At 40.6% G+C, this 17,995-nt stretch overlaps 1 protein-coding gene across 1 annotated transcript in view; it reads right to left on the bottom strand.

Annotated features, from left to right (window-relative positions):
* The window catches only part of LOC104075234 (polypeptide N-acetylgalactosaminyltransferase 10-like), a 45,402-nt gene that overhangs the window by 12,000 nt on the left and 15,407 nt on the right, over window positions 1-17,995 (bottom strand). The window contains exons 5-7 of the mRNA XM_009575667.1: window positions 5,710-5,895; window positions 3,866-4,049; window positions 2,869-2,986 (exon numbers count right to left, since the gene is read on the bottom strand). Of these exons, the coding sequence (XP_009573962.1) occupies window positions 2,869-2,986; window positions 3,866-4,049; window positions 5,710-5,895 (488 nt within the window). The remainder of the gene's footprint in view (window positions 1-2,868; window positions 2,987-3,865; window positions 4,050-5,709; window positions 5,896-17,995) is intronic.

The following is a 17,995-nucleotide window of genomic DNA, read 5'->3' on the forward strand; positions in this document are numbered from 1 at the left end:
ACCACGCAGATCTGCAGATCAGTTTGCCTGGAGCATTCTGCAAGCCAGGTTCATGAAAAAATGAGGCTCATTTGAACAGGTGTAATGCCTGCAACTAAAATTCAAGACTGCAATCTTCCTGTTGCATCTGATGATGACCTGAAATAGGAAGACCCCTGATCTGTAGAAGTACTGGGTTACAGGCACTGAGCTATTCTGCGATATACACAGGTCAAGAGAAGGAAGAAGCACATATTTTCTGCTTGAATATGGAATGGATAGATCGACTCCTTCATTTCTAATCTAGAAATTTCTGTTTTAAGGGATTGAGAAGACTCAGAAAACTACAAACCAGCAGTTAGGGTTAGAAAGTTTGTTTCTAATTTAAAGTTCACCTGAATTTTTTTGTCCCTCCAGCATGCTATGTTTTCTAGTGATGTTTGGTGTACACATTTCATACAAGGACCAAGGCTTCTATTAATAGAGTTTGATCCATCCTCTGGCTAAATGTTTTCTGAGGTGCTAAACACTGATGGTTTCGCTGTTGGCTTGCCTTCAACCTGAAAGTTCCTTCTCAGAAGGAAGCAGAGCCAGCTGATGACACAAATACATATGATCTCAAAACAGAAAGGCAAAAGGCTCCTAAATAAACTTATTTCAAGTGTCTCAGCAACAGAACCCTGGATTTTAAAATAAAGGCAAAAAACTGCAAAGCACAGTCCATACATGGCCAAAAAGGAATATGCTTAAGGTAAAAAAAAAAAAATACACTCCTCGTGAGGCTCGAGAAGGCCAGACATGATGCAATGGATCAAAGACCAGTATTACAAAAGAGTACCTGCACCCACAACTCCCAGGCACAGAAATGGATTCTTTGTTAAAGCCAGGCTGTAAATTTGGCACACTTATAATCTGAATTCCCATTAAATAATAAATAATGTGAAAGCAGGTACCCCATGTCTAAACCCAGAGCTTTAAATTATTTGACAGTGCCCCTTTAACTACAAAATCTCAGTCTGCTTCTAAAGGTAAAAATGTAGCTCTAAGCTCGCCAGGAAATGTCATAGCTTCATAAATTCTATGAACAAACCTTCTATTCTTGCAATTCCAGCAGAATTATTAAATCTATCAGCTACAGATGAATGTATCAATTTATCTTAATTTCTGAAAATACACTGAGCCTCTTTCAGTTAAAACTTCATTTTTCTGTTGCACAACGAAAGAAAAAAGGGGGTCTTTGCAGAGATTAATTAAAGCAAATTTATCCCTCCATAAATTACCATCTCTGGACTGAAATAAAACACAGTGTGTTTCAGAGAGGATAAGCAAACAGATGAATGAAGTAGTCTTATTTCCTGCAGATCAAGCAGTGTGACTGTCTGCTGTGGCATTGGAGACAAAGGGCTTGCCCAGCCACTGTCATCACTCTTGGAAACCTGCATTTTCAAAAAGGGCCAAGGAAAAGAAGCTGAATACTGCCACCGCTCCTCCTGCAGAGAATGACATTGTTACACAATTTCATTACGTGCAACACAAAGAATAAATGGCTCTAACTGTAATGACATCTCCAAAGAGGGTGCCCCCCCATCCTTCCTGCTACTGTTACGGAGGACAAAGGACCTCCAATGTGACTTTATTACTTAGGTTTTCTGTGAGCCAACAATGGAAGAAAATACATTGTCTTGAAAACAATGTCTTTTCTTGCATTGTTTGCTGTACAGTAGTACATGGTGTGTATGTATGGTAACACGGCTTGCTGAATATAGTTTGATATGCCTTTGAATTGCATAGTGGCATCAAGAATTAGGAATCTCTTTTGTGAGAGAACAGCCATGACTTGTTTGTTAGGGAGGCAGATGAGGAATTTTAGCTGCCAAAGCTAAATTGTGCACTACGTTAGCATCGCTACCATCTTCTAGCCTCGTGCTGAGACCAACTAGCTTAGTTCAGTAGCATTCAGACACCTATAAGATTACATATTCAACATCTGAAAGAGAAACCGCACGGTGGCCCAAACAGAGTTTAACGTAGAAATCTTTCTCGATTTGCTGCAGGCTATGGAAAGGATTCCCACCACTGAAGAGAAGACTAGCCACCTGCCTTCAGTGGTCTGGGACATTCCAGTGGGTTTCCTAGAATGGATTTCAGAGTGCCATATTCCAAGATAACACAGGTACCAGTGGTCTTTGTGGGTCGCAGTGATTTGTTACTATTAGTACGCATTTCTGGTCAGCTGGCTAACTGCTAACTCTTATTTTAAAGCCCTCAATTGAACAGCTTGGTCAATCAGTAAGTAGCAGAATTGTCCCCAAGCCAGGCAGATAATGATCTGAAGTCATTGCCAGCAAGAGCTTTATTATTCCAATTGTTGAGGATTTCTTACAGGGTAATTAATAGTCTCAGTTCCTTGCAGCCAGGAGTCAGATGGCTTGACTATACAGATGGCTTGACTATAGACAGTAAGTTACTCTCATCTCTGAGAACTCAAGCTCAGGACTGAGGTACTCAACTGGGCAAACACTGAGCTGCCTGAATCCTCCTTCCCTCAAGAAGGAGGGTATTTCATCATCTTGCCAGGGTGAGTACTAAGAAGCCTAACAGTCAGAGAGAGCTCCATGCAACCTGACTTACCCTTGCTGGGAAGAGCACATGCATCTGAAGCTGTGACCACAGAACAGGGGACACCCCAGCTAATCATGCTCCAAAACTGACCCTCACAAATGACTGGTCACATGATTGCCGTTTCTTCTGTGTACTATCTTACTACTCCCAGCTCTTTCACCTTTAGTCACACGCAAAAGCAAGGACAAGATAGATCATTCACATTCTGCACCTCAGAACAATTCTTACTTTTCAAAACAAAAGTAATTTCCAGAGAACATAGCTCACCTTAAAGGATATTTCATACTGCTCTCCTCCCCATATCTCCAGACCTGCATCATACCCTCCCAGCTCCCAGAACCACTTTCTATCGACTGCAAACAGTCCTCCAGCCATTACAGGAGACCTTAAGGAAAAACCAGACTCCATATTACAAACATATTCAAAGATTCAGATCTCTAGCTAAACATTTAAAAAACAAAGCAAGAGTTGACAAATATTCTTTTCACCACCCAGTGTTCTGGGTGCCTTTGCAGCCCTGTCGGAGCATCAAACAGTTGTTTTTGCATTATCTACTAATTTCCCGCTTGCAAATGAGGAGGACCAGACTAGGCTCCCTTCAGAACCAGTCAACGCCTCTCCTCCAAACAGGCAAAAGAGTGCACCATTAAGTGACAGGACATAACCTCTCCCAGAGAGACCCATATGCTGCACATGTGGTGCTCTGTCTCAATAGTACGATCAAGTCATCAAGCTTGACCTTGGGGTTTTTTGGAACACTGCAGAAGTATAACGGGCAGCAGAACTGTCTCAATGTTGGCAAGCACAGCAACAGCCGAACATAACTTGATCACAGATTTACTTCTGCAATGCATTGCAATCATCAAAATTGCTGTAATTATTCTGCTAGGTTTTCTTCTTCCCCCACCTGGGAATGACATACAAGCCGCCATTGGTTTGTTGTTTTTGGCAGAGCATTAGAGATACTAAGTTATGTTTGAAAGATCTCAGTAATAAATGACCACATTAAATGTTACACATTACAGTTTTAAATGAAATATCAACTTCTGCGGGAATTAATGTGGCAAAAAATAGCAAAGAAAAGGAGAGCGTTAATAGCTACTATACAACGCATTTCTTTTAAACCAACAAAGCAAACAGCTGCCAAAAAGCAAGTACCTTAACACCAGCTTCTGACTTTTACTGCACTGCGGTGTAAACCAACCCTATAACAGGGTGTTATTTTGTTAGCCAGCTCTTAGCACGCTGCATTTCAGTAACTTACTCAAAGGGATCACTGGGATCAAGTTTCTGTAACTCAGGAGGAATAGGGATCCTCTTGTAATACATCTCCCAGTCAAATGCACCTCGCATTGCGTCTCCAGCCTGAGTCTCATATCCGAAGTGGTCATGATCAATAACATCAATCATAGGGCAAACGATAGTCTTGCGGTTTCGGGCAATGCGATCTGAAGATTGGAGAAACATGTTAGAAAACCTGCACCAGTTGGTTCCTTTGACGATGAAATTACAGAAAAGAGCATCAAAATATGAAGTTGTCCAAGAATGACATAGCTTTCTTCCTGTTCATTCTCTTTTAGGCAGATGCTCCAATTTATATCAATTTATCTGGTATTTCTGCAATAATTGAGATATTCAAGCTCGAACTATCGAGATAAAACCACCAGGCACTCATGCTACAGTGACCGCCACCCAGAAGCAGAATAGAAAGACACAGCCACACTACCACAGATACCTTAACCACCAGGATAAGACCAGACAATCTTGTACTTAGTGAACAGTCCTCATATTAACAAGCAATTGGGATGTGAACCCTTTCTGCACTGATTCAAAGGCAGGGCAATAACCCATTGTACCACCTAGCTTTAATTGCTACGCCAGAATCTGGCAGGAAGCAATTCAGACTAATGGCATAACTACTCTCAGCAGGCTCAAGAAATGCAAGCGTACCTCCTCCCCTCAACCTTTTCTTCCAACCAAATAATACAAGACAGGATTAATTCCTGCATAAACATCTGGAACTTCTTAAATACTTTATTACTGAGACGGTCTCTTGTTGGAAGTTAACTTTCAGAGCAGAGGTGACAAATGATGTTTCAGCTTCCAATGCACGTCTAACAGAAATCCTTTCTATGCTTTAATATTAAAGCATACTCTACGTGTTCTCATTTAAATGGCATTTGAGCTAATTCTGTCCTCCCTCCCTGGGGCTCATGAAGCTGCAAATGCACTATTGCCAGATACAAACTGTAGTGAAAGCAACCGTATTACCATCCAACAATTCTGCTGACAAATCTGACCAGTTTTTCTTAAACCTCCACTTGACTATTGTTGCCACAGTTTATTTGACAAAGTCACACCTCAGAGAGAGCTTTGACAGGTCACTTGCAATAGGGTTGTAAAGGAGTTTGGTACCGGCCAGAGGCATACAGGTACCAGAAACAGAAGGCACTGCCCTTTCAATTAATCATCCTTGAAAAGAACTGACATTGTTAAACTGATGCCTCCTTAAAGATGAAGCACTGCCTTGGAAAGGACTGCACATGTTCTACAAATATGTATCAGCAGCTGGCATTCACAAGAAGTAATTTTCCACAGGCTTGCAGACTATGAAGTTAAATATAGTTATACAGGAGAAAAAAAAAAACAAAAGCTACTTAAAAACTGTATGTAAAGGTCTTTTCTATATCATAAAGCCATTCTTCTCTGCAAGCTGCTGAATGACCATGTGATAGTTTACTCTTCTAGCAAGCTGTAAATTATTTAAGATTTCATTTAGTGAGGAAACAGAAGAATATGATCTCTGCTCTTTAATTAAGCACAGCATATGATAGGATTATTGTACAGTGCAGGACTCTAGAACAGAAAAAAATTATTGTATTTAAGGCTACAAGTTGCCAACAATTCACCTAAGTCTTATGGTTGGTTGGTTTTTTAGTTGGGTGGGTTTTTTGTTTGTTTTCCCTTTTCAGGCATTTCATCTTCCTTTTGACCACTTACAGCATGAGGGGAGAGCAGCAGGTGGAAATAAAACAAATTCAACACCAACATCTGTCGCCAGCTCTTTAGCAGTTCAGTCTTCAGCCATGTACAGCACCACTTGCTTACCTAACAGAGGTGGCAGCCAGTTCACGTTGGCCTCGCAATGGGAATCCAAGAAGGTGATGACATCCCCTATCGCCACAGAGGCCCCCAGCATTCGAGTTCTTATCAGCCCTTCTCTCTTTTTGGTTCGGAGGATTCTTACATTTGGGAACTGGGCCATATAATCTTCCAGGCGTTTCTTCAGGTGTTCTGTATGAAAATGAGAAATTTAAACACTGTAACAACTAATTTCTTAAAAATGCAGTTTTTTCTTTATCAGAAGGAGATGTCTTTGGACGGTCCTGAACAGTTAAGAAGTGCAGTAACAGGAAAAAGGAAGTAAGAATATTTTCTTTTAAATCCAGGGTTTAAACATAACTGCTTAACCAAGACTTCTGAAGATGTTCCAAAACCTTAGAAGCAATAAAAAAAAAGAGGAACTAGGAGAAGATGGAGGAGTGCAGGACGAGAAAGAAAGCAGCACAGGAAAAGGGATAAAAAGCCAGCTAGCAGACCTCTGGGAGAACTTTATCAGAGCGGGGATTCTCAGGCACTTTTGTGGAAAACCAATGTAGCTTACAAGAGACACAGGACAATTTACTTTCAGAAGTAAACTGCACTCAGTGCACTGAAGTTGGGTTTGGTTTCTTCAAAATACGCAACATGACCATCCACTCATGCATAAATAAAAAACAGCAAAAAGCCTAGTCAGACATGCCTCCAGGCCAGCAAGGCAGGCATAGCCACTGTATACATTTGGATGGCTACATTAAATGCCTATCAGAGGAGATATTTTAATTTAAATATGGAAATATTTACGCTACTGAATATGGACCGGAGCCACATCTGAATTAGCACAGACACTTGTAGTCACCATGACTAACAAGGATTCAAACACGAGAGATGCAGAAAAAGATTACTGAGTGATCAAAACAATGGACAGCTTGTTTAAATGTGGAAATAAAAGCTTAGTCTACATAAAGAGTGAGGGGCACACAGCTGTCTTTACATCAAAGAGTGAAGCACCAAAGAAAAACCTAAAAATAGCCTAAGAGCTGACGCTGGCCTAATCACTAATGGGTTGATCTTTAGGCATCTGAAGTTTTGACTTACTTGACAGCAAACCCCATTCACAGCGTGCCAGGGACTGTTCATTAATGCACCATATTATCAGCTGCCATCAGCGACTGATCAAGGAAATAAGTCTTGCTAGGCAAAAGCTAGTTTGTCAAATCTAAGCAATTAACCAATCTTAAAATCTCACACAACAAACTTGAACAGAGGCAATCATTCAAATACAAATAACCTCGCAGGTTTATTTGCCTTCATTATACAGAACAAGTCCATTCCATTCTGTATAGCAGAGTCTTCCTTGGCTTCCAAAGCAGGCTGAAAGGTAGGGGCTGAAAAGGCAGACAGTGTGAAAGCACGCCCGAACAGGGCACCAGGGAAGCCGGGGTTTTGGAATAGCTCTCTAAAAAGAGCAAAGGAGCAGATAAACTTAACTAAGTTACGAGCTCTCCCACATGGTGCTGACCCAGCAATTGTGCTTCAGGGTTTTAGCTACTGGAGGGGAAAAACGGGCAAAATCCCTATGACTAACACACGTTCTGCACCTTCTCTTTGAAGCAGTCATCACCCACCTTCCTTCAAAGATCACCCAAATCAACTTCTTTGCTTTTGAGGTATTCCTAGCAAGCTTTTTGCCTTTTTCAAAGCCTGCTTTAACATTCCCCAGGATTTTTTGCTCACAAATGCATTTTAGTGTTTTGCCTGACAAGTCTAATTGTCCCACAATATCTACATAGGTTTCCCTGCTCAATAGAGCCTTTAGTACTTCTTGCTGTCTAGCACGCTTTTCCCTCATCCTTTTCAAGTCTTTTCTGAATAGATCCTCTCAAGCAACCAGAAATTTTGTCCACTCAATTACAGATTTTTCAAATAAGGGCCTTCCACAGAGATTAGATATATTATTAGCGCAGCTGCCTTCCTCTTGAGGCAGTGGGTAGACTTAAAAAGCAAAAAAAAAAAAAAAAAAAAAAAGAAAAGCCACCACCACTGTTCTTTAACATCACAGCTCATCCCTTGCCATTGTTAGTTTATCACAAAAGATTAGTTCATCAGAAAACAGAAAAAACAATCCTCACTTCAAGCATAAATCAGCTAAGCCCAAGCCAGGAGGTACACCTTAGTTAATCTACCCGAGACAAGATAAACATGAAAGTGGCTGCCAGTGCTCATTATAATAAAGGAGAAGCTCTGGGTCTGATTCCCCTAACAGTAGCCACAGATACTGTAGCACTTGCAAGATCAGACCCCACAATATTTACATTATCTAAACCAGACCCACAAAGCACTGCAAAGTCTTAAAAAAATCCAAAGCTCCAAACAATGGAAAATATATATAGACTTTTTGCGACTCTTTGATAGAAACAAGATGTGAAAGATCCCAGAGGTTTGTCTTCCACCTGTGTGCTGGTCATCCTACGTTTTGGCATCATAAACCTTTCCGAACTGTCCTGGTTTGTTGTGCAATTTCATCTGTGGTGAGACCTGAAGGCAGCCTAACCGATTCCTCCAGGGGTATGAGTGTGGCCCAGCTGAGCCTGCTACTAAGAAACACTAGCATGTTTTTGGATCTGGTCTCACGCAGGAAGACACACACCAGCAAGTAAACAAAAAGTCACTGGACTTGGCCATATTTGTTGTGAATACGATGGCTGCTCTGCTACACACTCACTGAAGACAGGTTGCTTTATATCTATTAATGAACAAGCAGTTAAGAGCTGGGAGATTTCCCCATTTTTATAACGTAGCAGGAGAAAAGAAGACATAGGAGCCACAGGGTTTTCTCAGGTGAGTACTCTACAAAGAGACAGCAGGAACTCTGATCTACTGACTTTCCATTCCATTCCCAAATGCTGGGTTTGGTTCTTTAGCACTTCTTTACTACATTTCCATAGTTAAAAAATCCAAAGCATTTCATGCTTGCAGTGAGTAGCCTGCTCTACACTACATTGGTAAGAAATGTCTCACACATTAGGAATCTTCTTATGTTTCTGATGGCTGGAAGAAGGAAGGAAAAGCTACAGGTACTCCATCAGCACCCATGTATTCTCACTGATGCAGGGGACACACGTACCAAGTGCTGTCCTTGTGGCCAGGAGGGATGATGCTCAGACAAGCTGTTCCCGATTGCTGCAGAAAAATCCGTGCTTGATCATTGCATTTTAAAAGGTTAGGACTTATGTATCATGAACTGCAAGTGAGCAAATTTTATTATATCTACTTTCCCTTACTAAAGAGTCACAGAATTCCATGCAATCTCACAAACAACAGTGAAACGTACTTTTCAAAGACAAGATTTACTTATTTCCTTATCCCTGTGCTATTCCTGCCCCCTCAGCCTGGCCTCCACATGCCTAGACAGAAAATATTTATTTCATTCTATTATAAATATTGTCACAATTAAGTCAATTTTTGCTTTTAAAAGAAAATCTCAAAAAACAAACAAGTGGCATTAACTGCTACAAAATTTTATGAGGCTTTAAAAAATATATGGAATCTTGTCACACTGAGTAATTTTTATTACAAGGGCAATTTTCTTTAATGAAAGTTGTTAGGTGAACTGGATGGATTCCAATGGCTGTGCCTACGCTGGGCAAAGTAATACAGCCCAAACATATAAATGAGAGTAAGGTTATCTGCAGATTAAAAACTAGGCTGGTAGCTTGCTAACAGACTTTGCAATAAACTTGATATGCAGTGTATACATTAACAGTACCAGTCAAGAACTACTGCTTTCTTTATTTTGAGCTGTAAATAAAACTGTGCGAAGATAGAGGAGAAGCTTCACTAGCAGGCCTGCTTAAGTCCCAAAGCTTTCCAGAATAAGACTTTTTTTCCTAGGTCAAATTCCTGTGGTGGTCTTACTGCACTTCTTCCTTCTGGCCTCACCACCCAAGCAGAGCTGCTCTCAGATGCCATTAGTCTGGTGACTACTTGTAGCATGGCAAGGACTTTCCAAAATAGGAATTTCTTAGGTCCAGCTGAGTTTTCATTCCAGCCACTGCACGCCTGACAATTGAACAGGCACCTAAGAAATGTTACCACTTCAAAAACAAACATATGCAGAAGCCAGAGAAGGATCAAAGGAGCCCAAGGATATTTTTTTTACAGCTTAAAAGAGGCAAACGCATGAGAAACGAGGCAACTTGGACATGGATCTGCAGGACTGGAACCACTTAAATAGCACTGCAGTCACAGGGTCCATGGGACTCAACTGTTCAAGTCAAAGCAGAAGTTACCTCAATATATCCCCTCACAGCAAACTACCAGGCTGTCTCCACTCAGCAGTGTCCGGATCCTCCCCGTCTCTCACGTTCCATCGGCTCAGCTGTATTTTCAGAGGCTTGTGCAAAATCATCAATAGGTTTGTAGCCTATTTTGATTCCATTTGGCTCTGACCAAAGTCATTTTCCCACAGAAATCAGTGGAAGCGATACAGAAATTCTCAGGTTTCTAACATGTTTTTAAATAACGTCTTGCCTGCGTGTTTTATTCCCCTCGAGAGCTGCTCTGCAGGACAAAGGGACCTCATTCCCTTCAGCTCACACAGCTCAGTTTTGCAGACAGCAGCAGGCCACTGTAGTCACAGCCCATAGATGAAGCCCAGCCTGGTTTTCCTTCCCACAAATCACACACCAAGACCCAAAACACCTGCGTAGAGCTAATTGCATATGGGGTGGTTACCTTCCCCATAGACACCTACAAAACCCACTGCTACATACAACTAGTGCGTACTTCCCTCACTAGGCAAACTGGATGCATGTGCTAGGCTGCTTCCCAGTAGGGTGGGTGAGTTAAAGAAAAGTAGTTACATCAGGCCTGCTGAGAACTTGAGAGTTTGTTATGTTTTTAAGCAGGAGACGCTGCTTAAAAGACATGGAGCTGATGACTCAGGTCATTCTCTCCTGAGATGCAAAGACGGGTGTTGTTTTGAGGAAGTCACTGGGCTCTTTTAGAGCGGACTCATGTTCTGGTGGCACTTCGGGACTCTCCAGAACTCAGATGATTATGATGAAGACCTCCACCTCTGACTGCAGTGAATCGTGGGCAGCTGCAACTGAGAGGTGCTCACAACACATTTGCTTTCTGTACTTTGAAGGATTCAAGTTGAACGTTTTGAATAACATGGCCATTACTCAGGCTTTTGAGCTGTTAAGGTCACTAATTGATCCCAGGGCTGAAAAGACAGCAGATTTTTTTGGTCCCATCCCATGAAACCTTTATTTTCACAGATGTTAGAACTCACTGGAGCTGCAAGCAAACCCTTTACTTTCACTCAGGCAAACTGTCCTCTGCAGAGGAAGACAGGGTAAGGCTTTTAGGACTCAACACAGTTTGGCAGTAACATGGTTGGCATAAAGTCTTTTTATATATGTCCCTATAACATCTCTGCAGTATTTGGCAGGGAAAGGAGTACCAACATTTGTGATCTTGGGGTAGAAAAAAATTAACTGATTTTAAGTACCCATCAGGACTTGAAACTATGATACAGATTTATGTCCAGAGAAAGAATTAGGAAGGAAACATTTCCCCTGTCCTAGTAGTGCAACGTTTCATGGTTCATGTTACTTTAGACCCTATCAGCTTTGGTTTCTGAATTTTACACTGTACAGCACATCTGCAACTCTAGTGCCTTTGCTCGTATGAGTACCATCAACCCAATCCAGAATGAGCAGCACTGCAGAAATCAGAAACATTCACAGACACCCTCCCGCGTTACTCAGATGCCACCGGTGAAACCAAAGTTCCCTCTGCCCTACAGTATCCTGCCTCCTGCTGAGTGCTTTGCTTCAGTTTACACACAGAAGGTTGAAGACACTAAGAAGGCGGGAGAGCCATTGCACTCTGGAAATTCAGGGAACTTTCCCCCTCCTCCTGAAGAGCACATGTCACAGGAGGAGACGACTGGACGATCTGCAGAATTCCCTTTTAAGCAGACAGGGCTGCAGGTTATTTTGGCTAGTTTCCAACCACCAAAACCTGAAGTGCAACTGTTCATCTGGCATTTGTTCACAGGTTATCCCAGCCTCCCGTCCCTACCCTCCCACACACAGACATGCTTGCTTCAGATTACAAATGAATCCATTTATCTTTACTTAGATACTTGGCCCTATCGTGCTGTTTAACAATTTAAGAATGAATTATACTTCTCCTGAATCTATCACAATGTGCAAGCGAGGCCTCCCTGAAATAGAAAGCTCTACATCATTGAAATTAACTTCTCTCCCTGTTTTGGTGCAGATGAGTAATCTTTTTAAATAGCAAAATGTGCTGTTATCCAAACAGGCAGCACTTACACTAGTTTTAATTTTCTTTCAATGTTTTCACCCTCTGATCACTGAAGTTGTTTGGGAGGATAATATTAGGATTTAATAAATTGTACTATGAACACCAGTCCCAATAATAATAAACTGATTAAGCTGATCACAGCCTTCCAAGCTGAATCTTCTTACAAACAAAGAAAAGCGGGCCTGGGAAGGGAGAAAATTATATCTGTTGCTTCACTGATTACGGTTCTGTAGACTCTTAAAGGGGAGGGGTCCCAGTTTCCACTGCCCATTCCACATCAGTGTACCACCCCACTTGCTAATACAACAGTCATCACTGTTTAGATTGTAAGAAAGATTAAAAGAATTAGGTTTCTGGAAATCTTATTGACTTCATTCTCTTTCTAAATGTTTTAAAACCAAGCTTCCATTTTAGGTACAATGAAGTGCACAAAAGTGGAAACGTGGGACCTAAGAAACAAGCCAGACTGCAAGTTGCTGGGGCAAAGACCACTTGTGCGAGCCTGTGCTGTGTGTTTCGATAAACTCAAGTGCATAAACTTCTGCTGTCTCACCTGTATCATCAATTACTTCCTGAATTTGCAAAGGGAACTTTCTCATAGCTTCCTCCACTCTACAGCTGACATCCAAACCCTGCTCAGTTATGGCTTCAGGAGATACTAGTACAGAACGCAGAAACAAAGGTGTAATCTTAAAATGAGAAAATTCACGTTTACTGGCATTAGCATATAAATACACCCAGACCCTAGGGAAAGTTTAGTAGGCTGCATTTCCAAGCAGGGAAATACACAGGGAATAATCATCTTAGCTACAGCATAACCTCTTAATTTCTCAGGAAAGTTTCATTTGTAAAGGAAATCTATTCCAACTGTTTCTTCCTGAGGGAATCCAGAAAAATCCAATTACTCATCCTTCCTTCATGCTGTAAGGTTTAAGCACCTTTTGTTCATTAGGAGCAGTGAAGCCAACCTGTGGTGTATGCATCAGTTCTTAAGTCCTGCATACTGGCTCTCTGTCAACCCACAATATCAATTTTTCCTCCTGTGCCATAACCCATCTTTCCCAGGGGGAACAGTCATTCTAGTTTACTCTTCTCCCTTCCCATTTCATTAAATAGGTATCAAGAGTAAAGCAAGATTAAAGCACCCACTTAGGTTTTTTCCTCTTCTGTTGACTACATTTGATCTAAAGAGGTGATTTTGTGACTCTCAGTCATTTCCTTGTTGATTGCTTTTAACATCAGAGAGACTGTTCTGCTGACATACAAACTAGATAGCTGCAGGTTTTGGCCTATGTAGCCTTTGCGGCAGCTGAAACAGGAGTGAACTCCTTGTAGCACACTTAATATTCAGCTCAAGTTTGATGTAGCCATGGTGACTAGTCGGAAGGGCATTACTGTCCCAAATACTGCCTTCAATATGTGCCCTCATCTTAAGGTCAAATAAGTGTTTTTGATTATCCAAGTTGTTTAACCAAGGGAATGTCTGTACTCCTGTTCAATGCTAACACACTTCTACTATATTGATAAACACACTGTATGGGCAGGTGAAAACACTGAAAAACATTAAGACAAGCCATCATACCAATGGCATCACCACTTCCAGCCGTCCAAGGCTAATATATGCATCACACACTGGTTCAGGATCCTGTGAATTTATACTCCACTTTCTGTACTAGAGTTAAAAATCGTGAGAGACCAGATTAGTCTTTAACTGCCTTTCATATACATCATTGACTGCTTTCTAGGCATGTGAGAGACAAGCAAGGGTGCAAAAACGTTTCAGAAGTTTCCTCATAGGACAGAACAAACCCAATTGAACACAATTCTTCTGCAACCCACAGGCTTCAGAACAGAGCGGGTGCACAGGGACTGAGTCAAAACAAGCTGCTGTGCTAGAGGGGTTAGATGTGTCTACATCTGGTGAGCATGTCAGTATACATTCACTGTTGATAGCGATGTACTGGATAGGATATCATGACATGAACCTAAAGCCTACGACTGACAGCAAGAACAAAACTTGCCATCAGTTGGAGAGATGCAGGCAGATGAAATGTTAAGACATTTCATACTGAAACATTTTGGAACATATCAAAGCTGTGAGATTAAAGCCTTAAAAGTCACTGAGTTTTGCTGGGGGAAAAAAAAAAGCCAAAAAAAGAAAAAACAACCCAAAACAAACCAGTCCTCAGAGATTCAGCTTTGCCTTTATCAGCAGTATTCATGTACAAAGAACTTCTTGGCCTGAAAGTATTTGCCCTGTGCAAAACAACAAAAAAGGAAAGATTCCAGAAAGAGCACAAGAATTAACAGAAAATTCTACTCTGGACTTTTGTCTTGTTAGAGAATACGCTATTAGGTCCAAGATGTAACCCACTTGAAAGTTGCTTTGATTTGGCAGGAACACATCCCTTTGGAGTCCAAAGGCTTTGATCTCAAGTGTCTAAGTGAGGAAGAACAACTATGAAGCCTAAAATTAATAGCACAGACTACAAAATTTTTGCTTTGGGGTTGCAGCCAAATGGAATATTGGAAAACTAACTGATAATCCTTCATTCCTACAATAATGCACATACATTAATAACCATGAATGACAAAGCAAAAACATGTTTGTCTTGTAGTCTGTATGTCAGAGAACAGAAAATGAAGTATTTGGCAAACGAAAAAATCATAAATACAGCTGCAGGAAAAATACAGACACATTTGACTTGTAGTAACAAACTCTGGCACGTCAGAAGTATATTTTACAAACTCACACTACTCTTTTCTTCTAGATCTCTTTGCCATCAGTTCCCAATGCTCTTATTTACTTTATTGGCAGGAAATGCAACTATTACAGTAAGTTACTGACATCTGCCAGAAAGGTGAATAAATTTATTGAATCCTGAAGCACAAATCCAGGACTATTTACAGCTGTGCTGATACCAAAACTAAAACATCTCATGGACAATATTCTCACCTGACACATTTGTTTTAGTTGGATGACAGAGGGGAGAGGGTAGTACTCTGAAGTATACCCTGAAGTACTGAAGGTACCCTGCTTTTAAATCTTGAGCCTTGGATTCCGCTGTTCACCATGGTAAACTACCATGTTCCAATGGAGACATCAACGCATACTTAACTTATGGGTAATAGGCAACAGTGGTCCTCATGACATTTATGAATAAATGCTATATTGAGAGAATGAGTGTGGCATGTCTTTACTAAGAAATTTAAATGCAATTAAAACTATATAGAAAAGGAATGTGGTTTAGATTATCCACTTTTATTTTTAAATTGCAGCAACATTACCTTCCAATTTTCTCAAAGTGAAGAAGTTTCCACCTTTATTGAAGTCCCTATATAGGAACAGCTGCTTTGTCAATACCACCCAAAATGCATGCTTAAATAGCAGAAACTATGATTACCAATAACAGACATCATATATGAGTACTGGCAGAGGGTGTTTGAATAACATTTCTAATTAACTCCTATAGAGCAGCAGCTGTAAAGCATTAAAATGCTTTAGCTGGCAGATATCTAGATTTTTGACTCCTAGCAGATGAGGACTTGTACTTTGAGGTGAGGAGAATAAAATTAAAGCTGTTTTCCTGCAAGCTTCCACTAAAAGAAGCTACACGCATAGGGTTTCTTAGTAGCAAGCAATGCGGTTAGATTTATTTAATGAGCTGTAATGGAAACTCTGCTCCTCAATTATTTATTTTTCTCAAACTTTAGTTTGCCAGCCATCCTTCACTACACAATAATTAGCTTAGAAAGAGGTCATAGTAAACTGGACCTTTTTAAGCCACCTCATCTGCTTTCTAGAAGAATCCTTCAGCCATAGCAACTGATCTTAAAGTAATAAATACAAGATGATGTAAAGTAAACTGGTTAGTTAATTTAGGCTGTCACAAAAAAAAGCTGAAGTAAACAACTACAATGGGCCCTCAGGTCCCTTAAAACACTAGAGAACATATTTTTAATACTCTCCAGCCATTGCCTAATGAACAATGCAGGTTTTAGATATCCCTTTATGAAGGGTGTACACAAGCACTGAAATGGTGTTTAAAGACACATAAAAAATGAATACTCAGAAAAGAGAAACATAAAGTGTATCCCATCCACATTTCTCTATGGATCCAAAGCAAGCTCTGTCACTAACAGTTGTCTAAAGTATCCCACATCCACAAGCCTTGGCCAGAAATGGAGATAACAAATTACTCTCTTTTCATAAACTAAAACTGGACATCTGCATCAGGTTTTATTTTATTGTTCCACTCCATTTGGTGCTCACTATCTAACAGAGTATGGGCAAGTTCACAAATTCACTCCTACACCAGTATAAATGCTCTGCTACCTGTAAGTTACACTGGAGTTTGGATAACAAACATCACATCTAGACTGTGGGTCACAACCACTTAAATGACTTTGAAGCCTGTTTCGCTTTGTAATATTTGTGCCACTACCAGCATCAGTGATATTCACCAAAGTCAAGTCACTTTCTACATGGAAAAATGACATCAGCATTGGCTTCCATCAGGAGCATTTTAATAGTGAAAGTCTTAGAACTTGTCACAGTGAGCAGTTCTTAGGCTATGGTCTTTATCCATCTGGTAGTGTTAAACCACAAGACAAATGACCAGGCCCACTGAGCATCATCAAGAGCCTGAGATTTAATGAGATACAGATATCAAAATGAGTATGTTTCATGACATTGTTTTCTCAGACTTCCAAGTTTCTTCACCTATAAGAACCAACCTTCTCCCACTTACCCAAGAGGAGATCTTGTTGACAGTTACTTCAAAGCTGTTACTTATGAGAGTCTAAACAGACCTGAGATAGTCCACAATGAATTCTAACAGCAAGGAAAAAACCTCTTTATTCTGTGACTTAATTTACAAAAATAATCTTTTTATCAGTTGTTTGAGACAATAGTTACCACAACTTCTACAGACCTTGAAAGCAACATTTAAGAAAAGGTTGTAGAAAAGCATAGTTGCCGTGGAAAAGCTTAGCTTTTTCTTTTTTTAAATACATTAAGGTAAAAAGCTTTAAAAGAATCATATTCAAAATTCAGTAAGACAGGCTGTCACCACTTTGCCCTAAGCACAGTCACTCCATATTCAGAGGTTTACTAACCAGATGTACTTGAGCACATTTAAGAGAAAAAAAAAAAAAAAAAAAGACTTTTACAATGCATGTGCCTAAAGATGAAAAGATAATCTCTTTAGCTGCATAAATCCTTTACTGTTCCATTTAAAGATCAAAAAGAACTCAAGTATTAAACTCTTTTCTATTTCAGAAACTAAGAACATGATTTCTTTCAATTAAGTCCTGGCAGATGTGGTTAATGGAACAGAGTTGTATTTGCTACATACCTGATGCTGCACCAAATGACACATTAATCACCCCTTGCCTTCTCCCTTCAATACACTACTGAGTGACTTCTGCCCTTCAGACCAAATTATGCTGCTTGTGGTTCAGCCAAGTAGCCTTACCCACATTTGTTTTTCCATTCAGATTATCCCATATGGCTACCTCCAGAATTACTTGTACTGCAATATAAAGAGAGATTTTAAAAGTCACAGGGATTTATCTTTAAAGGGGACAAAGGGGATTTGGCTGTGGCTCCCTCTGACACAGTGAACGGATGGGCTCCGAGACTCCCCTGCCAGTAAACTTTCAAGCAAGCTACAGTACGGTGTGGAGACAGCACAATGGTGCAAAGCAAAGGAATACAACTGGCCCTACGCAAGGGGAGAGGGCAAACGAAGGGGAAGATGTTGGTCAAAACCAAGGGCTGAGACGACACTGCTTGGGGAAAACACACCTTGGACTCCTTTACTAAAAGGCCTAAAAGCCTCTTGCTGCTGTTCAAAGATGAGCAGTGGCCACATGTCAGAGTCTGGGCTCACGATGCTTCGCTGTCTCCCAAATGTCAAAAAGCAGCTCGAATTCTTATTGCACAAAGTCC

Source organism: Fulmarus glacialis, unplaced genomic scaffold (genome assembly GCF_000690835.1).
Source record: "Fulmarus glacialis isolate BGI_N327 unplaced genomic scaffold, ASM69083v1 scaffold25650, whole genome shotgun sequence".
NCBI lineage: Eukaryota > Metazoa > Chordata > Aves > Procellariiformes > Procellariidae > Fulmarus > Fulmarus glacialis.